This window comes from Aquarana catesbeiana, linkage group LG08 (assembly GCF_042186555.1).
Source record: "Aquarana catesbeiana isolate 2022-GZ linkage group LG08, ASM4218655v1, whole genome shotgun sequence".
In the NCBI taxonomy this organism is placed as follows: domain Eukaryota; kingdom Metazoa; phylum Chordata; class Amphibia; order Anura; family Ranidae; genus Aquarana; species Aquarana catesbeiana.
In genome coordinates this window covers 28460141-28485190 of record NC_133331.1, presented here as the reverse complement: position 1 = coordinate 28485190, position 25050 = coordinate 28460141, and the positions used below count along the sequence as shown (strand labels likewise).

Here is a 25050-nt window from a genome sequence, read left to right as displayed (position 1 = left end):
ACCGGTCTGTGGGGGGGGGTCCTTCCAGGGACAGCTCTTGGGTTCCTTCTGAGGTCCTTGCAGAGACGGTTCTTGAGGTGCCTCCAGGTCTGTGGGGGGGGGGGGGCCCTTCCAGGGACTGGTCTGTGGGGGGGGGGCCCTTCCAGGGACTGGTCTGTGGGGGGGGCCCCTTCCGGGGACTGGTCTGTGGGGGGGGGGGCCCTTCCAGGGACTGGTCTGTGGGGGGGGGCCCTTCCAGGGACTGGTCTCCTCCTCTATCTTCATTCTCCTCCTCCCACCTCCTCTAATTACAGGAGATAGCAGTGACACAGTGACTCTTATTTTTAGGTGTCCCCGGTTGAGGAAATTTTACGTGTATAGTAGATGTGACCCCATCACTGACCTCTCAGATAAGCTTTACCTTCTTATCATTTTCATTTGTTTTTGAAACCTGCAGCGTTCATTGGAATATTTTATATGGTGATCCTGTAATGAAGGTCCACAAATGACCAAAACAAGTATTTTTTTTTTTTTTTTTTATAGAAACAGTTAAAACCCATCTGTAGGGAAATGTGAAATGATCCCTTGCATTAGGACAGTTCCGGTGTTCTGTCAGGATAGCCCATTCATGGAGATCTCCAATCACATCACTTCCCGGTAGAGCTGAACGATTCTGGCCAAAATGAGAATCACAATTTTTTTTTTTGCTTAGAATAAAAAGATCACGATTTTCGCGACGTAAAATCTTTCACATTATGCAAAAAAAAATTGGGCTAACTTTACTGGTTAGTATTTTTTTTTTTTTTTTTTTAATTCATTAAGGTAATTTTTTTCCCAGAAAATTGCATTTGAAAGACCGCTGCACAAATACATTGTGACATAAAATATTGCAACAACCACCATTTTATTCTTTAGGGTCTCTACTAAATATATATATATAAACGTTTGGGGGTTCTAAGTAATTTTCTAACAGAAAAAAAAAAGATTTTAACTTCAAACCAACAAATGTCAGAAAAAGGTTTAGGCCTCTTTCACACGGACTGTCCGTTCAGGTCTGCCTGTCAGTTTTTTAGGCGGACCTGAACGGTCACTCCATGGAGGTCTATGCAGCGTTGGATGTCAGCGGTGACACGTCCGCTGACATCCGACCCGCTCCGATCCGAAAAAGTGTAACGGAGGAAAACCCTACTTTTCCATCCGTTTTTGGATCGGGTGACGACGGACTCTACGGTCCGTCATAATCCGATCCCCCATAGGGGAGAGCGGCGCTCTGACATGTCCATCGCTGCACAGTGTGCAGCGACGGACCTGTCATCTTCCTGCTCGGCGGGGATCGGCGGAGCGATCCCCGCTGAGCAAGCGGATGTTCACGGGGCGGATCATCAATGATCCGCCCCATGTGAAAGAGCCCTTAGTGTTTAAGTGGTTAAACTTTCTTCACTTACACACAAAGTCTATTCCATTGACAAATTGTTACAATGTTTATACTTAAGTTTCACTGATAAAGAATGTTGTGATTCTTGGCAGACTGCCCATTTTTTTTTACTTCCTTTCTTTTGATGGCTGTGGCTTCAGAAGAGCAGAGAGAATTCTTTGCATAGAAAGAATCGTGAAACACTTTTTTTGTCAAGATCTCAACGGGGAAAGAAATTGCGATAATTGACGATTAATCGTGCAGATCTACTTCCCGGTAGTGTAAACCATCAGTAATTTGAGATTTCGACGAGTTGCTGTTTTGAAATAATTCTAGCACCAGACCAGTGATAATCTGTAAACGTTTAAAGCATCGCCTATGGATAGTAAAAAAATGTCGTTTGACGCCGTTGCACGGGCGTGCACAGTTTAAAAGCATGACATGTTTGGTATCTATTTACTCGGAGTGACATCATCTTTTAAATGTTAACAAACCATTTGCTATTGTTTTTGCCGAATAAAATTCAAAAATTTGAAAAAAAATGCTGCGCAGATACTATGTGACATAAATAATTGCAACACCCACCAATTTATTCTCTAGGGCCTCTGCTTTATAAAATATATTTAAAGTAAAGGCAAAACTTTTTTTGTTTTGGACAGCGTGGAGAGGGATAAGAATGCCTGTCAGTTTTTATTGCTGTCTGTGCCCTCCTGTAAAGGCAATTCATCTTCTTTATTTGTCCTGTTTACCATTTGTCTTCGAAAATTGAAAGTAAAAAAAATCCCAAATTTTGGGTTGTCCCCAGAAAAGTAATAAAGGGGAAATCCTCCCCTCTATTCTGGTGACCTGGGGGTCCCCCATGAAATTCCCTTAATTTGCAGGGATTTCCTCCCACTTCCTGTTTGGCTGTGGGGCAGGAAGTGAAGGTAAATCTCTGCAATGGGACATAGATGGCAGAAAAAAAAAAAAATCTGACATTACTGTCAGTAACCCTCCATTACTAAAGTGAAAAACAAAATTGCCTATAGTTCTACTTTAATTGGGGGGGGTTCTAAGAAATTTTTTAGCAAAAAAAATACTGATTGTTGCATATAAACAAAAAGTGCTAGCAAAGACCTGGAGCTGAAAGGGTTAACCCCTTGGCAAATATTCGGCCTCTCGGCACCTGGTCCTTTTTTGGCCGCTAGCGGGGGGGTTAAAAGCGTCCCGCTAGTGAGCAAATAGCTAAAACGATGGTAAAGTGACGCTTTGCCGACGCCTTGGTTTGAAAGCACCGTTGACCTTTTCCTGACACTTGTTTCTTACAAAGTTAAAATCAGTATTTTTTTTTCGCTAGAAAAGGACTTGGAACCCTCTCTCTCTCTCTCTCTCTCTCTCTCTCTCTCTCTCTCTCTCTCTCTCTCTCTCTCTCTCTCTCTCTCTCTCTCTCTCTCTCTCTCTCTCTCTCTCTCTCTCTCTCTCTCTCTCTCTCTCTCTCTCTCTCTCTCTCTCTCTCTCTCTCTCTCATTTAGCAGAGACCCTAGGGAATAAAATGGTGGTTGTTGCAATATTTTATGTCACACTGTATTTGCACAGTGGTCTTTCAGGCGCAATTTTTTGAGGAAAAAAATACACTTCAATGAATATAAAAAAAAAAAAAAAATCGAAACAGTAAGGCCCCTTTCACACATGTTATTCTCATTTTAGCCAGAGTCGTGCAGCTCTAGTCTCCTTGTAAGATCTATACACAATACATGTGGCACGAAGCCACCAGAAATGTGTGTGAAGTCCCCTGCTGTCAGGTCTGTATGACACGCGGGCCTGGCAGTGTAAGGGTTAAATGACATACTTGTAGGCTAAGGGCGACTTTTGCAAAGCCTGGCCGAGAAATGAGCATTCTGAGCAATCCACATTTCCCTGCATATAAGAGGATGGATGGTCCTTTGAGCACACCCCATCATTATAGGAACGAGTTCTCCCTCGTCTGCTTATGTGTAGTGACATCCCCGTCACCACAGTGCTGAGCTCAGGCCTAGAACTATGTCATTTTAAAGCTCAATTTCTCAACTCTGCTGTTTATCTGCTCAAATGCTTCAACATCAGACAAGGGTTGCTGATCAGATAGGAATTTATGTTTTAAAGTGTAAGTTCATCTTTACACAAAATCTGTAAGGTGAACTTACACTGGACTCCCTCCCCATCGCACCCTGTCCTGCTGACCTGGAGTCCGGCAATCGCCCGTTCTGACAGATCGAATAGCCGTTTTACCGGTCCGGGGATTTTGAAACCCCAGCGGTTTTCTCTCCTCTTCACCTGCGGTGACGGGATGGGCTACGCGGGTTCTGATTGGTCAGCGCCGCCCATGTGACGGCGCTGGCCAATTAGTATGCCTTCTATACATACCTCCTGCGAGGTACGTTTAGGAGATTGAGTCGCAGAGGGTTTCTAATCCCTGGACCGGTGAAGCGGCGACCTGGGGTGTCAGTGCGGGTGATCGCCGGACTCCAGGTCAGCAGGACAGGGGAGGGGGTCCTGTGTAAGTTCACCTTACAGATTTTTCTGTAAAGTTGAACTTGCCCATTAAAGTGGATTTGCACAGAGCAGCCCAGATCCTCCTCCTCTTCTCGGGTCCCTCTTCTGTAATCCTGGCCCTTCCCTCCTGTTCATTGGCCCCACAGCAAGCAGCTTGATATGGGGGCACCTGAGCTGATTTCACAGCTCCCTGTGTCCATTCAGAGACAGAGCCTTGACCCAGCCCTGCTCCCTCTCTCCCCTGATTGGCCAGCTGACTTTGATTGACAGCAGCGGGAGCCAATGGCGCCGCTTCTGTGTCTCAGCCAATCAGGAGGAGAGTCCTAGACGGCTGAGACACTCGTGGACAGAAAGGGACCTCAGGTAAGTATTAGGGGAGGATGCTGCATACAGAAGGCTTTTTATTGAATGCATAGAATGCGTTAAGATAAAAAAATTCTTCTGCCTTTACAACTCCTTTGAAAGTTGCACGTTATAAACTTTATTGCTAAAAAATGCGACCATCTTGCAGATGTTTGAGAGAGTCTGGGACCCATGGGTTAAACATTTGACAGAAGATCCCAGATCTACACCCGATTTAGAGTTGTTTCTGGATGGTGGGAATTGGAGCACGGGGTCAATTTTCTACTTTACTTTTCTACTTTTCTTTTCTACTTTTCTTTTCTACTTTACTTTTCTACTTTACTTTTCTACTTTTCTACTTTACGTTTCTACTTTACTTTTTTACTTTACTTTTTTACTTTACTTTTCTACTTTACTTTTCTACTTTTCTACTTTACTTTTCTACTTTTCTACTTTACTTTTCTACTTTACTTTTCTACTTTTACTTTTTACTTTTCCACTTTTACTTTTCCACTTTTACTTTTCCACTTTTACTTTTCTACTTTTACTTTTCTACTTTTACTCTTCTACTGTACTCTTCTACTGTACTCTTCTACTGTACTCTTCTACTGTACTTTTCTACTTTACTTTTCTACTTTACTTTTCTACTTTACTTTTCTACTTTACTTTTACACTTTTACTTTTACACTTTTACTTTTACACTTTTACTTTTACACTTTTACTTTTACACTTTTACTTTTGTACTTTACTCTTCTACTTTTACTTTTCTACTTTTCTACTTTTAGTTTTCTACTTTTAGTTTTCTACTTTTACTTTTCTACTTTTACTTTTCTACTTTTACTTTTCTACTTTTACTTTTCTACTTTTACTTTTCTACTTTTACTTTTCTACTTTTACTTTTCTACTTTTACTTTTCTACTTTTACTTTTCTACTTTTACTTTTCTACTTTTACTTTTCTACTTTACTCTTCTACTGTACTTTTCTACTTTTTATACTTTTCTAGTTTACTTTTCTACTTTAACTTTTCTACTTTCCTACTTTTACTTCTTTGGAATGAATTCTGGTCTCAGGGAGCCAAGGGATGTGGTAGTGGCTCTATCTTTAATGGTATATAAAAGATGCAGTGTATTAGATTTAGGTCACATCTGAAGTTCTAAGCGAGAATTGGGGATGCCTCATTCAGACGAGGATAATATAATTATCATAGACCGTAAAGATCTATACTTTAAAAGAATGCACACTGTAGGTATATATACATGTTTTGGATATCCTTAGATCTAGTATAATAGTTTATACAGTACTTGTAACCAAGGTTTGTATTCTTTTTTTTTTGAAAACCTCAATAAAATATTGAAACAGAAAATTGTGACCATCTTTCAGATTTAAAAAAAAAAATGCTAGAGTTAAAATGAGGATGAGGGGCAGTGCAGTAGTATAGGGAGGCACTCCGGCCTCACTGGGGTCCAAGATTCAGTTTCCATCAAGGACACGGTTTGCATGTTCCTATAAAATTTTTGTAAATTTTTATCTGGGTAGATTTAATCAGGATGAACAAAAGCTCAATGTCAGTCTATGGGAAGACCGATTTAAAGGGGCGTGCATGGTTCAGTGTAAGCTGAATGATTATGAAATAAGGAAAAGTTTTGTGTTGGGCAAAGAATCCCAGTACAGTCCAATGCATATGTTGTGACCGGGCCCTAAAAGTACAACAGCTTTGCTAAACCTGACCATACATGGACCAAAATCTGGCTAGTTCAGCTGGGATTGGCCAAATTGACTTCTGTCCAACCGATCTGTCTGTGTTTTCTCGCTTGATCAGCTCCACAGGCTATAGAATGCAGCTGTGATCTGTGTATTCTGACAAAGAGGGATTTTCCACACTATCAGAATATAAAGGCTCAGTGGGGAGGATTCCCCCATCCATATTGAGTGTAGATGGGGGGGAATCTGTTCATTTTTTTTTTTTTTTTTCCTTCATTCAGTTCGCTGATTGAATAAAAAAAACTGACCTAAGTATGGCCTGCTTTAAAGTGATACTAAAGTCTCTTTTCTTTTTTTTTTTTCTTTTTGTTAAAAATAACAAACCTGTTCTACTTACCTGCTCTGTGCAGTTGGTTTCGCACAGAGCAGCGCGATCCTCCTCTTCTCGGGTCCCTCTTCTGTGCTCCTGGCCCCTCCCTCCCTGTTGAGTGCCCCCACAGCAATCGGCTTACTATGGGGGCACCTGAGCCAAGCTGCAGCTCCCTGTGTCCATTCAGACACGGAGCCGCAGCCCAGCCCTGCCCCCTCTCATTGGCTCAATGACTTTGACAGCACTGGGAGCCAATGGCGCTTCCCTGCCATCTCAGCAAATGAGGAAGGGAGTCCCGGACTGCTGAGCTTCTCGTGCGACATCGCTGGATAGAGATGGGGTTCAGGTAAGTATCAGTGGGGGTCTGCTGCACACAGAAGGCTTTTTATCTTAATACATAGCATGCATTAAGATTAAAAAAAAAACTTCTGACTTTAAAATCACTTTATGTTTTTGTAGGAGCTTAGTAATAGGCCAACTAATTTTATATTGGCTATGTTTTGCGATATAATGCAATTTTTTTTTTTTTTTTAGTGAGTTTGGAAAATTCTTGTCCTATAATGATCTTATAAAGTTCTATAACGAAATCAAGCTCTCTGGAGATTCCCCAGATTCTGGTTCTGATTCTAAACAGTTTTAACAGCCTAAAGGGAGGGGAAAAAAGTATTTGTAATATCTAAAGTTGAAAATTTAAGTAGGAATGGGCTGAAATCTATATTTTTAATGTTTTTTTTTTTTTTTTTTTCTCCCCAGAATTTTTTTTACAATGATTTAAAATCTAGCCTGCATGTAAGGAGTACCCAAGATGGAAGCTGGCATCCCATTCCTTTAATTACAGCTAGGTAATTGTCTCATGGCGTTTAATTGCCACAGAATGTATGTAAATTAAGGTTTTACCCCCTTAATAAACAAGCCATTTTTTTGCGATAACGAATAAAGAGGGGAATTTGGGACTTTAAATGAGGCGCACTCGTCGCCTCCATCCCGGTATCAGGTAATATGCAAAAGGGAGTTGGGACTTTAAAATGAAGCGGTTAGAATGCGGAGGGTTTAGAAAATATAAATTTAGTAATCATAGTAGATATTGTACAGGGATTTCATACATATACACACATATATAATTAGTACAAAAATAAAGCATATAGGTGGAAACATACATGCAATGGATATATAATCATGCTAGGTAGATGGTAGTTGAATTAATATTGGTACAGGACAACAATGACCTAGGGTGCCAACTGTGGCATGTCCGGTAGCTGGAATTCTAATCGCATAGTGGAGGGTCTGTGTTATGCAGGAGGGTCTGTGTACTATGCGGGGGCTGTGTGTTATGCAGGAGGGTCTGTGTACCATGCGGGGTCTGTGTGTTATGCAGGAGGGTCTGTGTACTATGCGAGGGTCTGTGTGTTATGCAGGAGGGTCTGTGTACCATGCGGGGGGTTGTGTGTTATGCAGGAGGGTCTGTGTACCATGCGGGGGGCTGTGTGTTATGCAGGAGGGTCTGTGTACCATGCGGGGTCTGTGTGTTATGCAGGAGGGTCTGTGTGTTATGCAGGAGGGTCTGTGTACCATGCGGGGTCTGTGTGTTATGCAGGAGGGTCTGTGTACCATGCGGGGGTCTGTGTGTTATGCAGGGGGGTCTGTGTGTTATGCAGGGGGGGTGTGTGTTATGCAGGAGGGTCTGTGTACCATGCGGGGGTCTATGTGTTATGCAGGAGGGTCTGTGTACCATGCGGGGTCTGTGTGTTATGCAGGAGGGTCTGTGTACCATGCGGGGTCTGTGTACCATGCGGGGGGCTGTGTGTTATGCAGGAGGGTCTGTGTACCATGCGGGGGGTCTGCGTGTTATGCAGGAGGGTCTGTGTGTTATGCAGGAGGGTCTGTGTACCATGCGGGGGGCTGTGTGTTATGCAGGAGGGTCTGTGTACCATGCGGGGGGTCTGCGTGTTATGCAGGAGGGTCTGTGTGTTATGCAGGAGGGTCTGTGTACCATGCGGGGGGGCTGTGTGTTATGCAGGAGGGTCTGTGTACCATGCGGGGTCTGTGTGTTATGCAGGAGGTGATCAAATACCACCAAAAGAAAGCTCTATTTGTGGGGCAAAAAGGGCACATTTTTTTTTAATTGGGGTACAACGTCTCACGACCGCGCAATTGTCAGTTAAAAGTAACGTAGTGCCGTATCACGTCCCGCTGTTGGCTCCTCCTCTGTCCCGCTGTTGGCTCCTCCTCCTCTGACCCGCTGTTGGCTCCTCCTCTGACCCGCTGTTGGCTCCTTCTCTGACCCGCTGTTGGCTCCTTCTCTGACCCGCTGTTGGCTCCTTCTCTGACCCGCTGTTGGCTCCTCCTCTGACCCGCTGTTGGCTCCTCCTCTGACCCGCTGTTGGCTCCTCCTCTGACCCGCTGTTGGCTCCTCCTCTGACCCGCTGTTGACTCACCGACAGTTCCATTCACTTTTATGGGACGGCGGGTGATGTGGCAGTGACACAACAAGGTGAGGGACGTGGCGGCAGCAGGTGAGTGGATGCCCACTAACAGGCTGCCATGATGGATCTGAAATGACAGGTGCTCTTTAAATGTAAGGACTTATTCTTGCTGGTAGTTAAAATCTTTAATATTTGCAAACCAGATGAAGGTTTCCTGTTTAGAATAATAAGCTGTCAGGTTTAGTAAAACAGTGATATCGGAACCGATTCAATCGTACAGTTTGTAGTGTACATAGATTTGCAAAACAATGGGATAAAGGAATATTCCTGAACTTTGTTTTATCTCATGGTTACTGTGAAATTGTGTGAATGCATCAATGCAATGCAGAGCGTGGATTCACTGAATGAGTTTACCAGAAATGTAAATATTGCAGAATATACAGCCTCATGCTACATAACTAAGCTCCATTTCATGCTGAATAAACTAAATTATTATTGTATCTTGAATAGAAAACTATCTTTAGATAGATTTTTACTCCAAAAGCATTTTATTAAAATAAATTTGATAAAAATAAAAAATCAATTTAAATAAAAAAATAAAAAATCTGCCAAAAACAGATCAGTGTGAGCCCTAAAATTGAGGACCTGAATAGCTCTGAACATGGAGCAATGTTGCTCACAGCCCAGCGATCTGAGCTGTCAGTAAACGGCCGTCCTTCTATCAATGCCCCCTCTGTGAGCGGAATGCCTGGCAGTGCCCTGTAGTAGATTGGATGGAGGCCACCCAGCTCTGTACACACACAGGCCTGTTCTACAAACATGGAATAAGACAGTCACTGTGTCTGTGTTGTCAGTAGGTGGATCCCATCAGGAGCGATGATCCAAGATGTGCTCAGAGCCATAGACTTCTTCTGTCCCCAAATCAGAAATGTGTGTGTGTGTGTGTGTGTGTATATATATATATATATATATATATATATATATATATAACACACAGTGGGGACGGAAAGTATTCAGACCCCCTTACATTTTTCACTCTTTGTTATATTGCAGCCATTTGCTAAAATCATTTAAGTTCATTTTTTTTCCTCATTAATGTACACACAGCACCCCATATTGACAGAAAAACACAGAATTGTTGACATTTTTGCAGATTTATTAAAAAAGAAAAACTGAAATATCACATGGCCCTAAGTATTCAGACCCTTTGCTCAGTATTTAGTAGAAGTGCCCTTTTGATCTAATACAGCCATGAGTCTTTTTGGGAAAGATACAACAAGTTTTTCACACCTGGATTTGGGGATCCTCTGCCATTCCTCCTTGCAGATCCTCTCCAGTTCTGTCAGGTTGGATGGTAAACGTTGGTGGACGGCCATTTTTAGGTCTCTCCAGAGATGCTCAATTGGGTTTAAGTCAGGGCTCTGGCTGGGCCATTCAAGAACAGTCACGGAGTTGTTGTGAAGCAACTCCTTCGTTATTTTAGCTGTGTGCTTAGGGTCATTGTCTTGTTGGAAGGTAAACCTTCGGCCCAGTCTGAGGTCCTGAGCACTCTGGAGAAGGTTTTCACCCAGGATATCCCTGTACTTGGCCGCATTCATCTTTCCTTCGATTGCAACCAGTCGTCCTGTCCCTGCAGCTGAAAAACACCCCCACAGCATGATGCTGCCACCACCATGTTTCACTGTTGGGACTGTATTGGACAGGTGATGAGCAGTGCCTGGTTTTCTCCACACATACCGCTTAGAATTAAGGCCAAAAAGTTCTATCTTGGTCTCATCAGACCAGAGAATCTTATTTCTCACCCTCTTGGAGTCCTTCAGGTGTTTTTTAGCAAACTCCATGCGGCTTTCATGTGTCTTGTGATGGTTGACTTTCTACAACTTTCTCCCATCTCCCGACTGCATCTCTGGAGCTCAGCCACAGTGATCTTTGGGTTCTTCTTTACCTCTCTCACCAAGGCTCTTCTCCCCCGATAGCTCAGTTTGGCCGGACGGCCAGCTCTAGGAAGGGTTCTGGTCGTCCCAAAAGTCTTCCATTTAAGGATTATGGAGGCCACTGTGCTCTTAGGAACCTTAAGTGCAGCAGAAATTTTTTTGTAACCTTGGCCAGATCTGTGCCTTGCCACAATTCTGTCTCTGAGCTCTTCAGGCAGTTCCTTTGACCTCATGATTCTCATTTGCTCTGACATGCACTGTGACACAGTTGGACTCAAATGAAGGTGTAGAATCATTTTAAGGATGATCAGAAGAAATGGACAGCACCTGAGTTGAATATATGAGTGTCACAGTAAAGGGTCTGAATACTTAGGACCATGTGATATTTCAATTTTTCATTTTTAATAAATCTGCAAAAATGTCAACAATGCTGTGTTTTTCTGTCAATATGGGGTGCTGTGTGTACATTAATGAGGGAAAAAATTAACTTAAATGATTTTAGCAAATGGCTGCAAAATAACAAAGAGTGAAAAATTTAAGGGGGTCTGAATACTTTCCGTCCCCCACTGTATATATGTCTCTGTCTCTCCCCCCTAAAAATCGGGTGCAAATAGCGTGTGCGTGTTATACGCCGATACTTCAATGCCAGGGAGGGGGGCGGGACGAGCGCCGTCAGATCACATACAGTGAGAATCTCCTGTTTACTTGGCGGCATGTTTAATAGGAAGTCCCGTCTCCTGGGCCACCATTGGACCACTGTTCTGTCTATCATAGGAGATTCTCACTGTATGTAATCTGTCGGTGCTCGTCCCACCCCCCTCCCTGTCCCCTCGAGGCTGCAGATGGGCATCGATCAGGCGGCGCTGCAGGCAGTGGCGAGGCTGTTGCATTGATGGGCACTGGTGAGGCTGCAGATGGGCACTGACCCTTATTTTACTTCAAAGTTTCTTATTTAAAATTTAAGTTTTTTTCTTTCTTGAAACTTCCCTCTTAAACTCCTATAATTAATGTGCGTGTTATGAGCGATAAATACGGTAATTGCATTTCCGTGTTTTGTGGGAGACCAGATCTAGTGAATGCAAGGTCCGGGGTTTAGTAATCCTTTAAGCTGATTGCATAGAAATTGTACATGCAGATTATAACATGTATGGTGGGCTATATTCAGCCTCCTTTTTAGATTTACCTAAATTATGTAGCAGAAGTGCTACCTAGGGCTGGGGAAAAAAATCAATTTGAATCGAGTTGAGAGGTCAAATCGATTCAAAATTTCAGCAAATCGATTTTTTTTTTTTTTTTTAGATATATATTTTTTTTCACCAGGTGTCAGCGCCGGTCCTGAGTTGCTGCGGGCAGGAGTTTTTAGGTGAGACTAGGCCGAAGCCGCGGCCTCACCTAAAAACTCCTGCCCGCAGCTCCTCAGGACCGGTGCGGTGCCCAAAAAAAAAAAAAATTTGAATCGTGAATCGAGGTTTTTTTTTTTTGTTTGTTTGTTTTTGTTTTTTAAAAGCGCAGATTTTATTTATTTATTTTTTTAAGAAAAAATTCGCCCAGCTCTAGTGCTACCTATACAATCCACTCAATTCGTATCCAGTCCTGTAGGCTCTCGTACTATAGGATTGTCGGTAGATCTAAATGAGGTCACTCAATCAGATGGCCAGTATAAAGCATATAATAATATAAGAACTCTTTACCAACACCACCTATGTAGTACAAGGGCCGGCTTTATGACTATACATTGTATGGATCTAGGTGGGCTCTGACTGTGCTCAGTTGTTGGTAAATGTAAAGGAGAATTGTACTCAGAATGTAACGTCTGATTATTAGACGTTCGTTGTGTGTCATGTATCCTCGCTCCTTCACAAATTAAACATCTCCTGACCGCAGCGAGCGGCAGCTGCACCTGAATAAACAATCTGATCGGATTATTAACTCTGCAAGCACTGTACACCAGTCCTTGCAGGTACCAACTGTTAAAGCGATATTAACCCTTTCATGACTGGAGACAAGTGAGGGGAAGATGGTCCCCACCCATCTCCATGATACTGCAGGGCAGAAGCGACGTCAAAACATCACTTCCGCCCATAGCTCTTAAAGGGCCATTTTTTTTTTTTTTTCAATAATTTTTTTATTTAATTTTTTTTTTTATTGCATTCTAGTGTAAATTTGAGATCTGAGGTCTTTTTGACCCCAGATCTCATATTTAAGAGGTCCTGTCATGCTTTTTTCTATTACAAGGGATGTTTACATACCTTGGAATAGGAATAAAAGTGACACTTTTTTTTTTTTTTTTTTTTAAAACAGTGTAAAAATAAAAGGTAAAATAAATAAGAAAAATGCGCCCACATATGAAAACAGTGTTCAAACCACACATGTAAGGTATCGCCGCGATTGGTAGAGCGAGAACAATAATTCTAGCCCTCTAACTCAAAACATGTAACCTGTAAAATTTTTTAAACATCGCCTATGCAGATTTTTAAGGGTAAAAGTTCGTCACCAGTCCACGAGCGGGCGCAATTTTGAAGCGTGACATGTTTGGTATCAATTTACTCGGCATAACATTATCTTTCACAATATAAAAAAAATTGGGCAAACCTTACTGTTGTCTTATTTTTTAATTCAAAATAGTGTATTTTTTCCACAAAAAAAAAAATGCGCTTGTAAGACCGCTGCCCAAATGCAGTGAGACAGAAAGTATTGCAACGACCGCCATTTTATTCTTTAGGGTGTTAGAAAAAAAATGTATAATGTTTGGGGGTTCTAAGTAATTTTCTAGCAAAAAAAAACAGTTTTTAACTTGTAAACAACACATCTAAAAAAGAGGCTCGGTCCTTAAGGGGTTAAAATATATCACTCTGTGTGTAATGCATCTATATAAAATGAGTTTCACTTTTTGAATTGAATTACTGAAATCAACTTTTTTGATATTCAAATTTTTGGAGCTGCACCTGTACATAGGTACATCTAACTATAAATTATCCATACCTGGAATTCATCTTTAACTAATATACAAAATTTAATTATGACCATTTGTCAAGTTGTCTGAAATAATGCAATCAGATTTACACAAATCTTCTTTCTTCTTCTTCTTTCTTCCCTCTTCTTCCTATTTCTTCCTCCTTCTTCCTTCTTCCTATTTCTTCCTTCCTTCCTTCCTTCCTTCCTTCCTTCCTTCCTTCCTTCCTTCCTTCCTTCCTTCCTCTTCTTCCTCTTCTTCCTTCCTTCCTTCCTTCCTCTTCTTCCTTCCTTCCTTCCTTCCTTCCTTCCTTCCTTCCTCTTCTTCCTTCCTTCCTTCCTTCCTTCCTTCCTTCCTTCCTTCCTTCCTTCCTTCCTTCCTCTTCTTCCTTCCTTCCTTCCTCTTCTTCCTTCCTTCCTTCCTTCCTCTTCTTCCTTCCTTCCTTCCTTCCTCTTCTTCCTTCCTTCCTTCCTTCCTCTTCTTCCTTCCTTCCTTCCTTCCTCTTCTTCCTTCCTTCCTTCCTTCCTTCCTCTTCTTCCTTCCTTCCTTCCTTCCTCTTCTTCCTTCCTTCCTTCCTTCCTTCCTCTTCTTCCTTCCTTCCTTCCTTCCTCTTCTTCCTTCCTTCCTTCCTTCCTCTTCTTCCTTCCTTCCTTCCTTCCTCTTCTTCCTTCCTTCCTTCCTTCCTCTTCTTCCTTCCTTCCTTCCTTCCTCTTCTTCCTTCCTTCCTCTTCTTCCTTCCTTCTCAATTTTGTATATCAGATGTAGGAATGTATGATTGTTTACCTCTGATGTAATAACCAGTGGAGTGGCTGATGAATATACTATTTTCCTGTACATAAATCTCTTCCATCTCCTGTTCAGGCAGGGGCTCTGCAGGGACACCCAGAGATTGAATATGGGTGAGAAAAAGCCAGAGGCGCTGGACTTTGTTAAAGATTTCCAGGAGTATCTCACGCAGCAGACGCATCACGTCAACATGATATCGGGCTCTGTGAGTGGAGAGAAGGAGGCCGACACCCTGCCAGGAGGTATGTGGCACATTATCTATGACATACTCATCCCTGTACACCGATTCATAGACACAGTAAAATAAAAACATGGCATGTGGATGGGTCACACAGTGCCGAATGAAGGAGGTAGTAATGGCAAAATGAAATCTAGATTAGCAATTAAAGAGACCAGGGGGGGAAAGGTGACCGGAAAGCTATCCCCCCCCCCCCCATTCTTTCCCCTGATCCCATGGACCCAAGGTGGAACAGTGACTCATTCCCTCAATCATGTGACAGTGCTCGGTCTTAGCTATTGGCTCAGGGACCCGGATGGTGCAGTGACCTCATTACCTCAATCATATGACAGTGCTCGGTAGTAGCTATTGGCTTAGGGACCTGAGGTTGAGCAGTGACATCGTTTCCTCAATCATGTGACCATGCTTGGTCCTAGTTATGTGCTAAGGAACCCAAGGCAGAGCAGTGACGACATTCCCTCAATCATGTGACAGTACTAAGCTTTGGGTATTGGCTCAGAGACCCTGGTGGTGCAGTCACATTACCTCGATCATGTGACAGTGCTCAGTTTTAGCTGTTGGCTTAGGCACCCAAGTTGGAGCAGTGACGACATTCCCTTGATCATGTGACAGTACTCGGTTCTAGCTGTTGGCTCAGGGACCCTGGTGGTGCAGTGTCATCATTCCATTGATCATGTGACAGTGCTCGGTCCTAGCTATTGGCTCAGGGATCCGGGGTGGAGAAGTGACATCATTCCCTCAATCATGTGACTACTAAGCCTTAGGTATTGGCTCAGAGACCCTGGTGGTGCAGTGACATTACCTCGATCATGTGACAGTGCTCGGTCCTAGCTATTGGCTCAGGGATCCGGGGTGGAACAGTGACCTCATTCCCTCAATCATGTGACAGTGCTCGGTTCTAGCTTTTGGCTCAGGGACCCGAGGTGGAGAAGTGACATCATTCCCTCAATCATGTGACAGTACTAAGCCTTGGGTATTGGCTCAGAGACCCTGGTGGTGCAGTGACATTACCTCGATCATGTGACAGTGCACGGTCTTAGCTATTGGCTCAGGGACCCAGATGGTGCAGTGACCTCATTACCTCAATCATATGACAGTGCTCGGTAGTAGCTATTGGCTTAGGGACCTGAGGTTGAGCAGTGACATCGTTTCCTCAATCATGTGACCATGCTTGGTCCTAGTTATGTGCTCAGGAACCCAAGGCAGAGCAGTGACGACATTCCCTCAATCATGTGACAGTACTAAGCCTTGGGTATTGGCTCAGAGACCCTGGTGGTGCAGTGACATTACCTCGATCATGTGACAGTGCTTGGTTTTAGCTGTTGGCTCAGGCACCCAAGGTGGAGCAGTGATGACATTCCATTGATCATGTGACAATGCTCGGTCTCAGCTATCGGCTCAGGCACCCATGGTGGAGCAGTGACATCATTCCATTGATCATGTGACAGTGTTCGGTCCTAGCAATCAGCTCAAGGACCTTTGTGGTGCAGTGCTTGGTCCTAGCTATGTGCTGTTGACTGTGTCACCATCCTAGGGGGCGCAAGATCTCACACACCTCCATACCTGCAAGTGCTGGGTAGTGATGCCAGTTACAGCGGAGCAAGGAGCTACAAGGGAACACAGGACATTGTCACTTTTCCTACTTTGGTCAAGGTTGGTGTCTTTAAAGTGAAGCTCCACCCAAAAGGGCAAGCTCCGCCTATTTATTTATTTTTTTTTCCATTTTGGATAGTGTAATGGATGGTTATAACCCCTGTCAGATTTTTTTTTTTTTTTTTTTTTTTTCGCCATCTGTGTTCCATTTCAGAGATTTCCCTTCACTTCCTTACCCAAAGCCAACCAGGAAGTGAGGAGAAATCCCTGCAAATTAAGGGAATCCCTTGGTGCCCCCCAGGTGACCAGAACTAGTGTCCCCATTGGACGATTTCCCCTCTATTATTTTTCTGGGGACAAAAATTTGGGCTTTTTCTTTTACTTTCAATGGTAAACGGGGGAATCTCCTTAACGGGGACACAGACAGCGATAAAAACTGATATGTGTTCTAATCCCTCTCCACTCTATCCAAAACTAAAAAAAAAAAAAAAAAGTTTTGCCTTTTAGTTCTACTTTAAGTCTAGACAGTTAGGTTAAAGGGTACAGGCACTTAGATAACCTGTATTATTTGTACTTTTTTTTTTTTTTTTTTTTTTTGTAGCACTTAAAGTCCCACCACCAGACATTAGTTAATAACTTATGGAGAAACAAATACTCCCCCTTCACCCCAAAAAAAAATATTTTCAGTGGAATTTGTCTTTATCATGGAGTTGCATACATATAATCTGTTGTTTAGTAACATTTTATCACATTCACATCTCTCTACATCAACATCCAATGGATTTAAATGAATGTCCTTCATGCCATTTATTCCACACTGGCCCCTTCATCCTCATAAAATGTCTACTGAATGATCTGTGTGCCGGTGCCAGGGTTGCCAGGTTTGATTGGTTTTCAGCAAAATTTTTACTAATGCCTATAGTGAGAGAAATACATAATAATCTACCAAGGCTGGCCTCTCCTTCTGTAAATGCTTATTGCCTGTGCACATTGCCAATCAGTGGGCTTTAAAGCTTAACTCCAGGAATCCAGCCACTTTGTAAAATATATACAGGTATAATAGGAGTTAAAGTGGAGGTCCGCCCATCCCTGCCAAAATTAAAAGCCAGCAACTACACATACTGCAGCGGCTAGCTTTTAATAATCGGACACTTGCCTGTCCTGAAGTCCAGTGATGTCGGCACTGCAGCTGATGTTTCCATCGGCTGGTCGGGTGCTGCTGCCGCCATTGCAGGTAAGGGAACCTGGCAGTGTAGACTTAGAGTTCCAGGCATGAAGCCATACTGCGCATGCGCGAGGCCATGCTCTGCTCCTCTCTCCTACTGGCCCGGCGACAGGGGAAGGAGGGAGCCGAACGGTATCGTCAACGGCCGCAGCCCTCCCGGAGTGGGGACAGGATATCGGGTATACACTCCAACACCCCCCCCCCACCCCACCCCACCCCCGAATGGTGTCAAATGTGGCACTGGAGGGGGGGGGAGACAAATGAGTGGAAGTTCCATTTGTGGGTGGAACTCAGCTTTAAATCCAAGGAGGTGCATGCCACCTCCTGGACTTCTCTTTTAAAGTGGTAGTAAAATCTTCATCCTAACTAATACATACAGGTAAACTTACAGTCAGGCTTCCCTGTAGGTACAATGAACATCTCCTAAACGTGTACCATTTAGGATAAGGGTCTCCAAACTACGGCCCTCCCAGCTGTTGTGGAACTACACATCCCATGAGGCATTGTAAAAATATGACATTCACAGACATGACCAGGCATGATGGGATTTGTAGTTCCTGAACACCTGGAGGGACACAATTTGGAGACCCCTGATTTAGGAGATATTCACATTAGCAATAGCCAATGACGTCACCAGCGCATGCGCAGTGACGCCCTGCATTCAGGGCACACAGTATGCCGTGAGCCTGCAAACCTTGAAGGAAGACTGAGTGACGATGAAAGAGCTGAGGGAGCCGTTACTAGGACATCATTATGGGCTTAATCTGCAGGGGTCCCTTTACACAGTTTTATGGAGCTCTGAGAGGATAGCTACACTCCCGGGGCTCTTAAAGGAGAGACACTGCCTTCTTACACACAGCAACTCTGCCCACCCCTCCCCTCTGCTGCCAGTTCCTAGAAGCCTTTGTATTTTGTTAATGAGTTCATATAATACAAAGTGCTCTGTGATTGGGCAGGAGGAGTGGAGGAGTAAGCACAGCAGCTGCATGCGGCTCTGCAGCTGAAGGATCTGAGGTCAAGCGCCGGAACGGTAGAAATGTAGCAATCGCTATCCTCCTGGAGCACCATAAGAGATGTACGCTAAACACCTTCAGGAGGTGGCATGCCCCTCGTTGGACTTAACTCCATCGTATGCCTGCATATTTTACAAAGTGGCTGAATTCCTGGAGTTCAGCTTTTATGCTCAGCATTGCTGACCAGGAACAAATCTACAGATAAGGAGATCTGGCTTCACTCTGACTTTACTGGCTGCATGCTTGCTGGGGGTCATTGTCTCAGAAATGATGGAAATCTTAGGATCAGCATGACAGCCAGGCAACTAGAACAAGGTCACCAATGGCAAACGGTGTATTTCTCTCACACATGTTCACTTTTCACTAAATTATTGGATTGGGATTATGTTTTGTGGCGTATTTTGGGTCTAATTTTGTTCCAATCTTTGGATATTTTTTTTAATTTTTTTTTTTTAATTTTTTTTTAATTTAAATAACACCTGGCAACCCTGGCTGAGGCTTTCCCATGGCGGTTGGCAGAGGGGCTCTGTTCATTGACTGACTTTCTGTAAATTAGGGCCACAAAACCTCGATGTGCTCACCGTTAACTCTCCGTGCCTTGCTCTACCGGCAGCTGGGACAGACAGTGATCAGAACGGCCTGGACCACCCGTCAGTGGAGGTGTCGCTGGATGAGAGCGCGGGGATGCTGGTTGATGGCTTTGAGCGGACATATGATGGGAAACTAAAATGCCGTTACTGTAACTATGCCAGCAAAGGCACAGCTCGTCTCATAGAACATATTCGCATACACACAGGTAGGACCCTGTCTGTGTATGCATGGGGGGGGGGGGTGCAGTATGTGGGGTGCTGCTGGAGGGTGCAGTGTGTATTCTTGTACAGATGACTATTATTGGACAACCTACAGTGAGGGGGAGAAAAGTATTTGATCCCCTGCTGATTTTCCCAACTGACAAAGAAATGATCAGTCCTATAATTTTAATGGTAGTTTTTTTTTTTAACTGAGAGTAACAGTTTAACAACACAAATATCCAGAAAAAAACACATTTCAAAAAAAGTTATAAATTAATTTTTATGAGTGAAATAAATATTTGACCCCTTTGCAAAACATGACTTAGTACTTGGTGGCAAAACCCTTGTTGACAATCAGAGGTCAGACGTTTCTTGTAGTTGCCCACCAGGTTTTCAGACATCTCAGGAGGGATTTTTTTCCCACTCCTCTTTGCAGATCCTCTCCAAGTCATTAAGGTTTCGAGGCTGACGTTTGACTCAAACCTTAGGCTTCCTCCACAAATTTTTTTTATGGGATTAAGGTCTGGAGACTGGCTGGGCCGCTCCAGGACCTTTTACTGTGCTTCTTCTTGGGCCACTCCTTTGTTGCCTTGGCAGTGTGTTTTTGGGTCTTTGTCATGCTGGAATACCCATATATGACCAATTTCCAATGCCCTGGCTGAGGTAAGGAGGTTCTCACCCAAGATTTGATGGTACATGGCCCCGTCCATCGTCCCTTTGATATGGTGAAGTTGTCCTGTCCCCTTAGCAGAAAAACGCCCCCAAAGCATAATATTTCCACCTCTGTTTGACGGTGAGGATGATGTTCTTGGGGTCATAGGCAGCATTCCTCCTCCTCCAAGCACGGCGAGTTGAGTTGATGCCAAAGAGCTTGATTTTTGGTCTCGTCTGACCACAACACTTTCACCCAGTTCTCCTCTGAATCATTCAGATGTTCATTAGCAAACTTCAGACGGTCCTGTACATGTGCTTTTGTTGAGCAGGGGGACCTTGCTGGCACTGCAGGATTTCAGTCCATTTACAGCGTAGTGTGTTACCAATTGTTTTATTGGCGACTATGGTCCCAGCTGCCTTGATATCATTGACAAGATTCTCCCGTGTAGTTCTTGACCGGTTCCTCACCGTTCTCAGGATCATTGAAACTCCACGAGGAGAGATCTTGCATGGAGCCCCAGACCGAGGGAGATTGACAGTTATTTTGTGTTTCTTCCATTTGCGAATAATCGCACCAACTGTTGTCACCCTCTCATCAAGCTGCTTGGCGATGGTCTTGTAGCCCATTCCAGCCTTGTGTAGGTCTACAATCTTGTCCCCGACATCCTTGGACAGCTCTTTGGTCTTGTCCATGGTGGAGAGATTGAAATCTGATTGCTTGTTTCTGTGGACAGGTGTCTTTTTTTAATACAGGTAACAAACTGAGATTAGGAACGCTCCCTTTGAGAGAGTGCTCCTAATCTCAGCTCGTTACCTAATATAAAAGACACCTGGGAACCAGAAATCTTGCTGATTTGATAGGGGATCAAATACTTTTTTCACTCCTTTAAAATGCAAATGAATTTATAACTTTTCTGAAATGCATTTTTCTGGATACTTTTGTTATTCTGTCTCTCACTGTTAAAATAAACCGACCATTAAAATTATAGACTGATCATTTCTTTGTCAGTGGTCAAACGTACAAAATCAGCAGGGGATCAAATACTTTTTTCCTTCACTGTACGACTCTCTAAACTTCCTATGATGGCTGTTTTAGTTTGCTGAGAGTTTATATATTTAGTAGTGAGGAGGTCAGCAGCATTATTTATAAAAGCCCTCCATTTACAAAAATGAAAGGGTGACCTCTCCTGCACATAGCCGTAATTCTAGCTTTAACCTGCCCTTGAAAGCTCCTGCAATCACACCTTGGTTCTCCCCTTGGTTTTACCACTAAAAGAGCCTGAAGAAGAAGTGCAATTGTGACTTAAAAGAAATTATTAGTCTTTTGAAAGTGCTTAGTTACCTGTAATTGTGATAGTCAGCCACCTGGGGGGAAAAAAACCTGATCTCGGGGTATGGTGGGAAAACGTGCACACACCCTTCCACCTTCCAGATAGCAGTGCTGGGCCACTTATCTGCTAAAATCCAACATCAGCCCCCAATTTTTTCTATTTTGGATAGCATGGGGAAGAATTAAAATGTCTGTGACCCAACTGGGCCCTAAATGATAATGAGAGAAAATGGGGTGCAAATGGAAAGAAAAATCTCACATAAGGATTTAACACTTCTCCACTCTATCCAAGATTACATAGTGACGTTAGGATTTAAAAGAAGTGTGTGTTTTTTGTTTTTTTTTAAGAATCATACTTGCCTAGGTGGATGCTGCATCTGTCCCCCTGAACTCATTGAAACGCTGAGCTGTCCAAGGGATAGGAGCGGCCTGGCTCAGGCTCTCAGTGGCTCTCTGAGGGCCTTAGCAAAATGCCGGTCCAGGCATGTGGGTGGATCTGGACCATATGGTCCCGAGCCTGGACCGTCAGCAAACAGCAGGCTTCAGCCCGCTGTCTGCTGAGAACAGGTCACAGAAGTACAGCCAAATGAGCTTTAATAGTTTAGCAGTGGTTGAGCTGTACTTCTCCTAATGTCCAGTGTATCAGTCTGTTCAGACTAATAAAAGGCCGTACTAGGGGGGAATTTACTAAAAATGGAGTAGGCAGAATCTGGAGCAGCTGTGCATAAAACCAATATGTGTGAACCCTCACCTTTGTATAAAAAAAAAAAAAAAAACTTTTTTTCCTTTTCTTTTTTGTGTGTGATCACATATCCTTTGTTCTCAGCTGCAGAAGGAGCTCAGGGAGCTGGGGGGAGAGAAACAGCAACACAGTGATCTTCGCAGTCAATGGCTGTGCAAGGAGAGGGGGTGTCAGGACAGTTCTAATCTTTTGGAAGAGAGCAGGCTGAGTTCCCATCACAGCCAGAAAACTGACCACCCTGTGCTCCCATGCCTGGTGTGGTTAGTTTTTAAAGGAAACGTATAGCCAAAGCTTTTTTTGGATTACAGGTGTGCAGTTCGTTCTGCACTCCTATGACCATTTTCAGCCAACAGCATGCTAAAGTCTGCTGTCGGATGACGTCACAGAGCCAGTTCAGGCTCTGAAAAGATCCCAACAATATGGTTGGGATCCACCCAACACCGTGGGACGGCATCTGGCTCAGCCTCTCTGCAATCTGCTGAGAGCCTGAGCCAACCCCTCCCACCCCCTCCACAGTCCAGCGCTTGAGGGGCAGATCAGGGAGCCGGAGACTGACAGTTTTGGCTCTCTGCTCAGAGCAGACGGAGAACTGAGCGATCAGCGGTGTTTCATCACTCGGTTCTCACTGCAGAGTCATCGGGGGACAGGTAAGTGAGTATAATTTTTTTTTTTTTTTTAAAAAAGCAGAGGGACTGGCAGGAACTCCTAGGCATTTCACACAGGAAGGAATACAAAGAGAATAGGATACTTTTTCCTACAAGTACAAGTACAAGTATTGAAACATTGGGGTAACATTCGCTTAGAAAATGAAAGTAGGAAGTGGATTGGTTTACATGCACAGCTGCTCCAATCTTAGTAAATTCTCCTTACTGTCCATGTGGCTAATTGATCTTCTTGTGATAAGGGTGCTGTCTGTACTGTTTAATATACAGTGTATCCGGAAAGTATTCACAGCGCTTCTCTTTTTCCACATTTTGTTATGTTACAGCCTTATTTCATAATGGATTAAATTATATTCCTCAAAATTCTACAAACAATACCCCATAATGACAATGTGAAATAAGTTTATTTGCAATCTTTGCAAATTTATTAAAAAAAAAAAAAATCCTATGTACATAAGTATTCACAGCCTTTGCCATGACACTCATAATTGAGCTCAGGTTCATCCTGTTTCCACTGATCATCCATGAGATGTTTCTACAACTTCATTGGAGTCCATTTGTGGTAAATTCAGTTGCTTGGACATGATTTGGAAAGGCACACACCTGTCTATATAAGGTCCCACAGTTAACCGTGCATGTTGGAGCACAAACCAACCCATGAAGTCCAAGGAAATGTCTGTAGACCTCCGAGACAGGATTGTATGGAGGCACAGATCTGGGGAAGGGTACAGAAAAATTTTGGTCCCAGTGAGCACAGTGGCCTCAATCTGAAAATAGAAGAACTTTGGAACTACCAGGAGTTTGGCTGGGCGGCCCGCTTTGGTAAAACTGAGCGATTAGGGGGGAGAAGGGCCTTAGTCAGGGAGGTGACCAAGAATCTGAATGGTCACTCTGACAGAGCTCCAGCGTTTCTCTGTGGAGAGAGGAGAAGCTTCCGGAACAACAACCATCCCTGCAGGCCAGATGGAAGCCACTTCTCAGTAAAAGACACATGACGGTACACCTGGAGTTTGCCAAAAGGCACCTGAAGGGCTCTCAGACCATGAGAAACAAAATTCTCTGGTCTGCTAAAACAAAGATTGAACTCTTTGGCCTGAATGTCAAGTGTCATGTCTGGAGGAAACCAGGCACCGCTCATCACTTGGCCAATCCCATACCTACAGTGAAGCATGGTGGTGGCAGCATCATGCTGTGGGGATGTTTTTCAGTGGCAGGAACTGGGAGACTAGTCAGGATCGAGGGAGAGATTAATTCAGCAATGTACAGAGACATCCTTGATGAAAACCTGCTCCAGAGCACCCCGGACCTCAGCCTGGGGCAAAGGTTCCTCATCCCACAGGACAATGACCCTAAGCACACAGCCAAGATAAGGAGTGGCTACGGGACAACTCTGTGAATGTCCTTGAGTGACCCAGCTAGAGCCCAGACTTGAACCTGATTGAACATCTCTGGAGAGAACTGAAAATGGCTGTGCACCGACGCTCCCCATCCAACGTGATGGAGCGTGAGAGGTCCCGCAAAGAAAAATTGGCGAAACTGCCAAAAAATAGGTGTGCCAAGCTTGTATCATCATACTCAAAAAGACTTGAGGCTGTAATTGGTGCCAAAAGAGCTTCACCAAAGTATTGAGCAAAGGCTGTGAATACTTATGTACATGGGATTTTTTAAATTTTTTATTAATTTTGGAAAGATTTCAAACAAACTTCTTTCACATTGTAGAATTTTGAGAAAAATAATGAATTTAATCCAGTGGTTCTCAACTCCAGTCCTCAGGACCCACTAACAGGTCAGGTTTGCAAGATAACTGAAATACATCACAGGTGATATCATTTTGCAGTATTCTAGTCTGTATCTCCCCAAGGTAATACTTGTAATCTGGCCTGTTGGTGGGTCCTGAGGACTGGAGTTGAGAACCACTGATTTAATCAATTTTGGAATAAGGCTGTAACATAACAAAATGTGGAAAAAGTGAAGCGCTGTGAATACTTTCCTGGATGCGCTGTACAGATATAGTAAAACAATCTACAGATCTCAGTATGAAACTAAATCATGACAACCTGGCACAGGAAGTGCAAATCATGTGAAAGCCACATTTAAGTAGTAACATAATTTAATTTAGTAAATCACGATGTGCTGTTCTTGAAAATAAAACTGCACTGTCCAAAAATAAAATGGTTTGGAAGGAGTTCTGCTTGAATACAAACGTCTGCATGTGTAATTCTTTAGCCTAGTTGTGTTAGGCTAGTGATGGCAAACCTTGGCACCCCAGATGTTTTGGAACTACATTTCCCATGATGCTCAACTACACTGCAGCGTGCATGAGCATCATGGGAAATGTAGTTCCAAAACATCTGGGGTGCCAAGGTTCGCCATCACTGGGCTAGGATA

The 25050-nt window shown here is 43.5% G+C and overlaps 1 protein-coding gene across 4 annotated transcripts in view; it reads left to right on the top strand.

Annotated features, from left to right (window-relative positions):
* The window catches only part of IKZF5 (IKAROS family zinc finger 5), a 29725-nt gene that overhangs the window by 2768 nt on the left and 1907 nt on the right, over positions 1-25050 (top strand). Inside the window, exons 2-4 of one of the 4 annotated variants that reach the window (XM_073595638.1) lie at positions 7072-7160; positions 14490-14656; positions 19040-19279. In XM_073595638.1, coding sequence (XP_073451739.1) covers positions 7072-7160; positions 14490-14656; positions 19040-19279 — 496 coding nt within the window. The remainder of the gene's footprint in view (positions 1-7071; positions 7161-14489; positions 14657-19039; positions 19280-25050) is intronic. The other 3 variants (XM_073595639.1, XM_073595640.1, XM_073595641.1) reach the window with 3 other exon arrangements.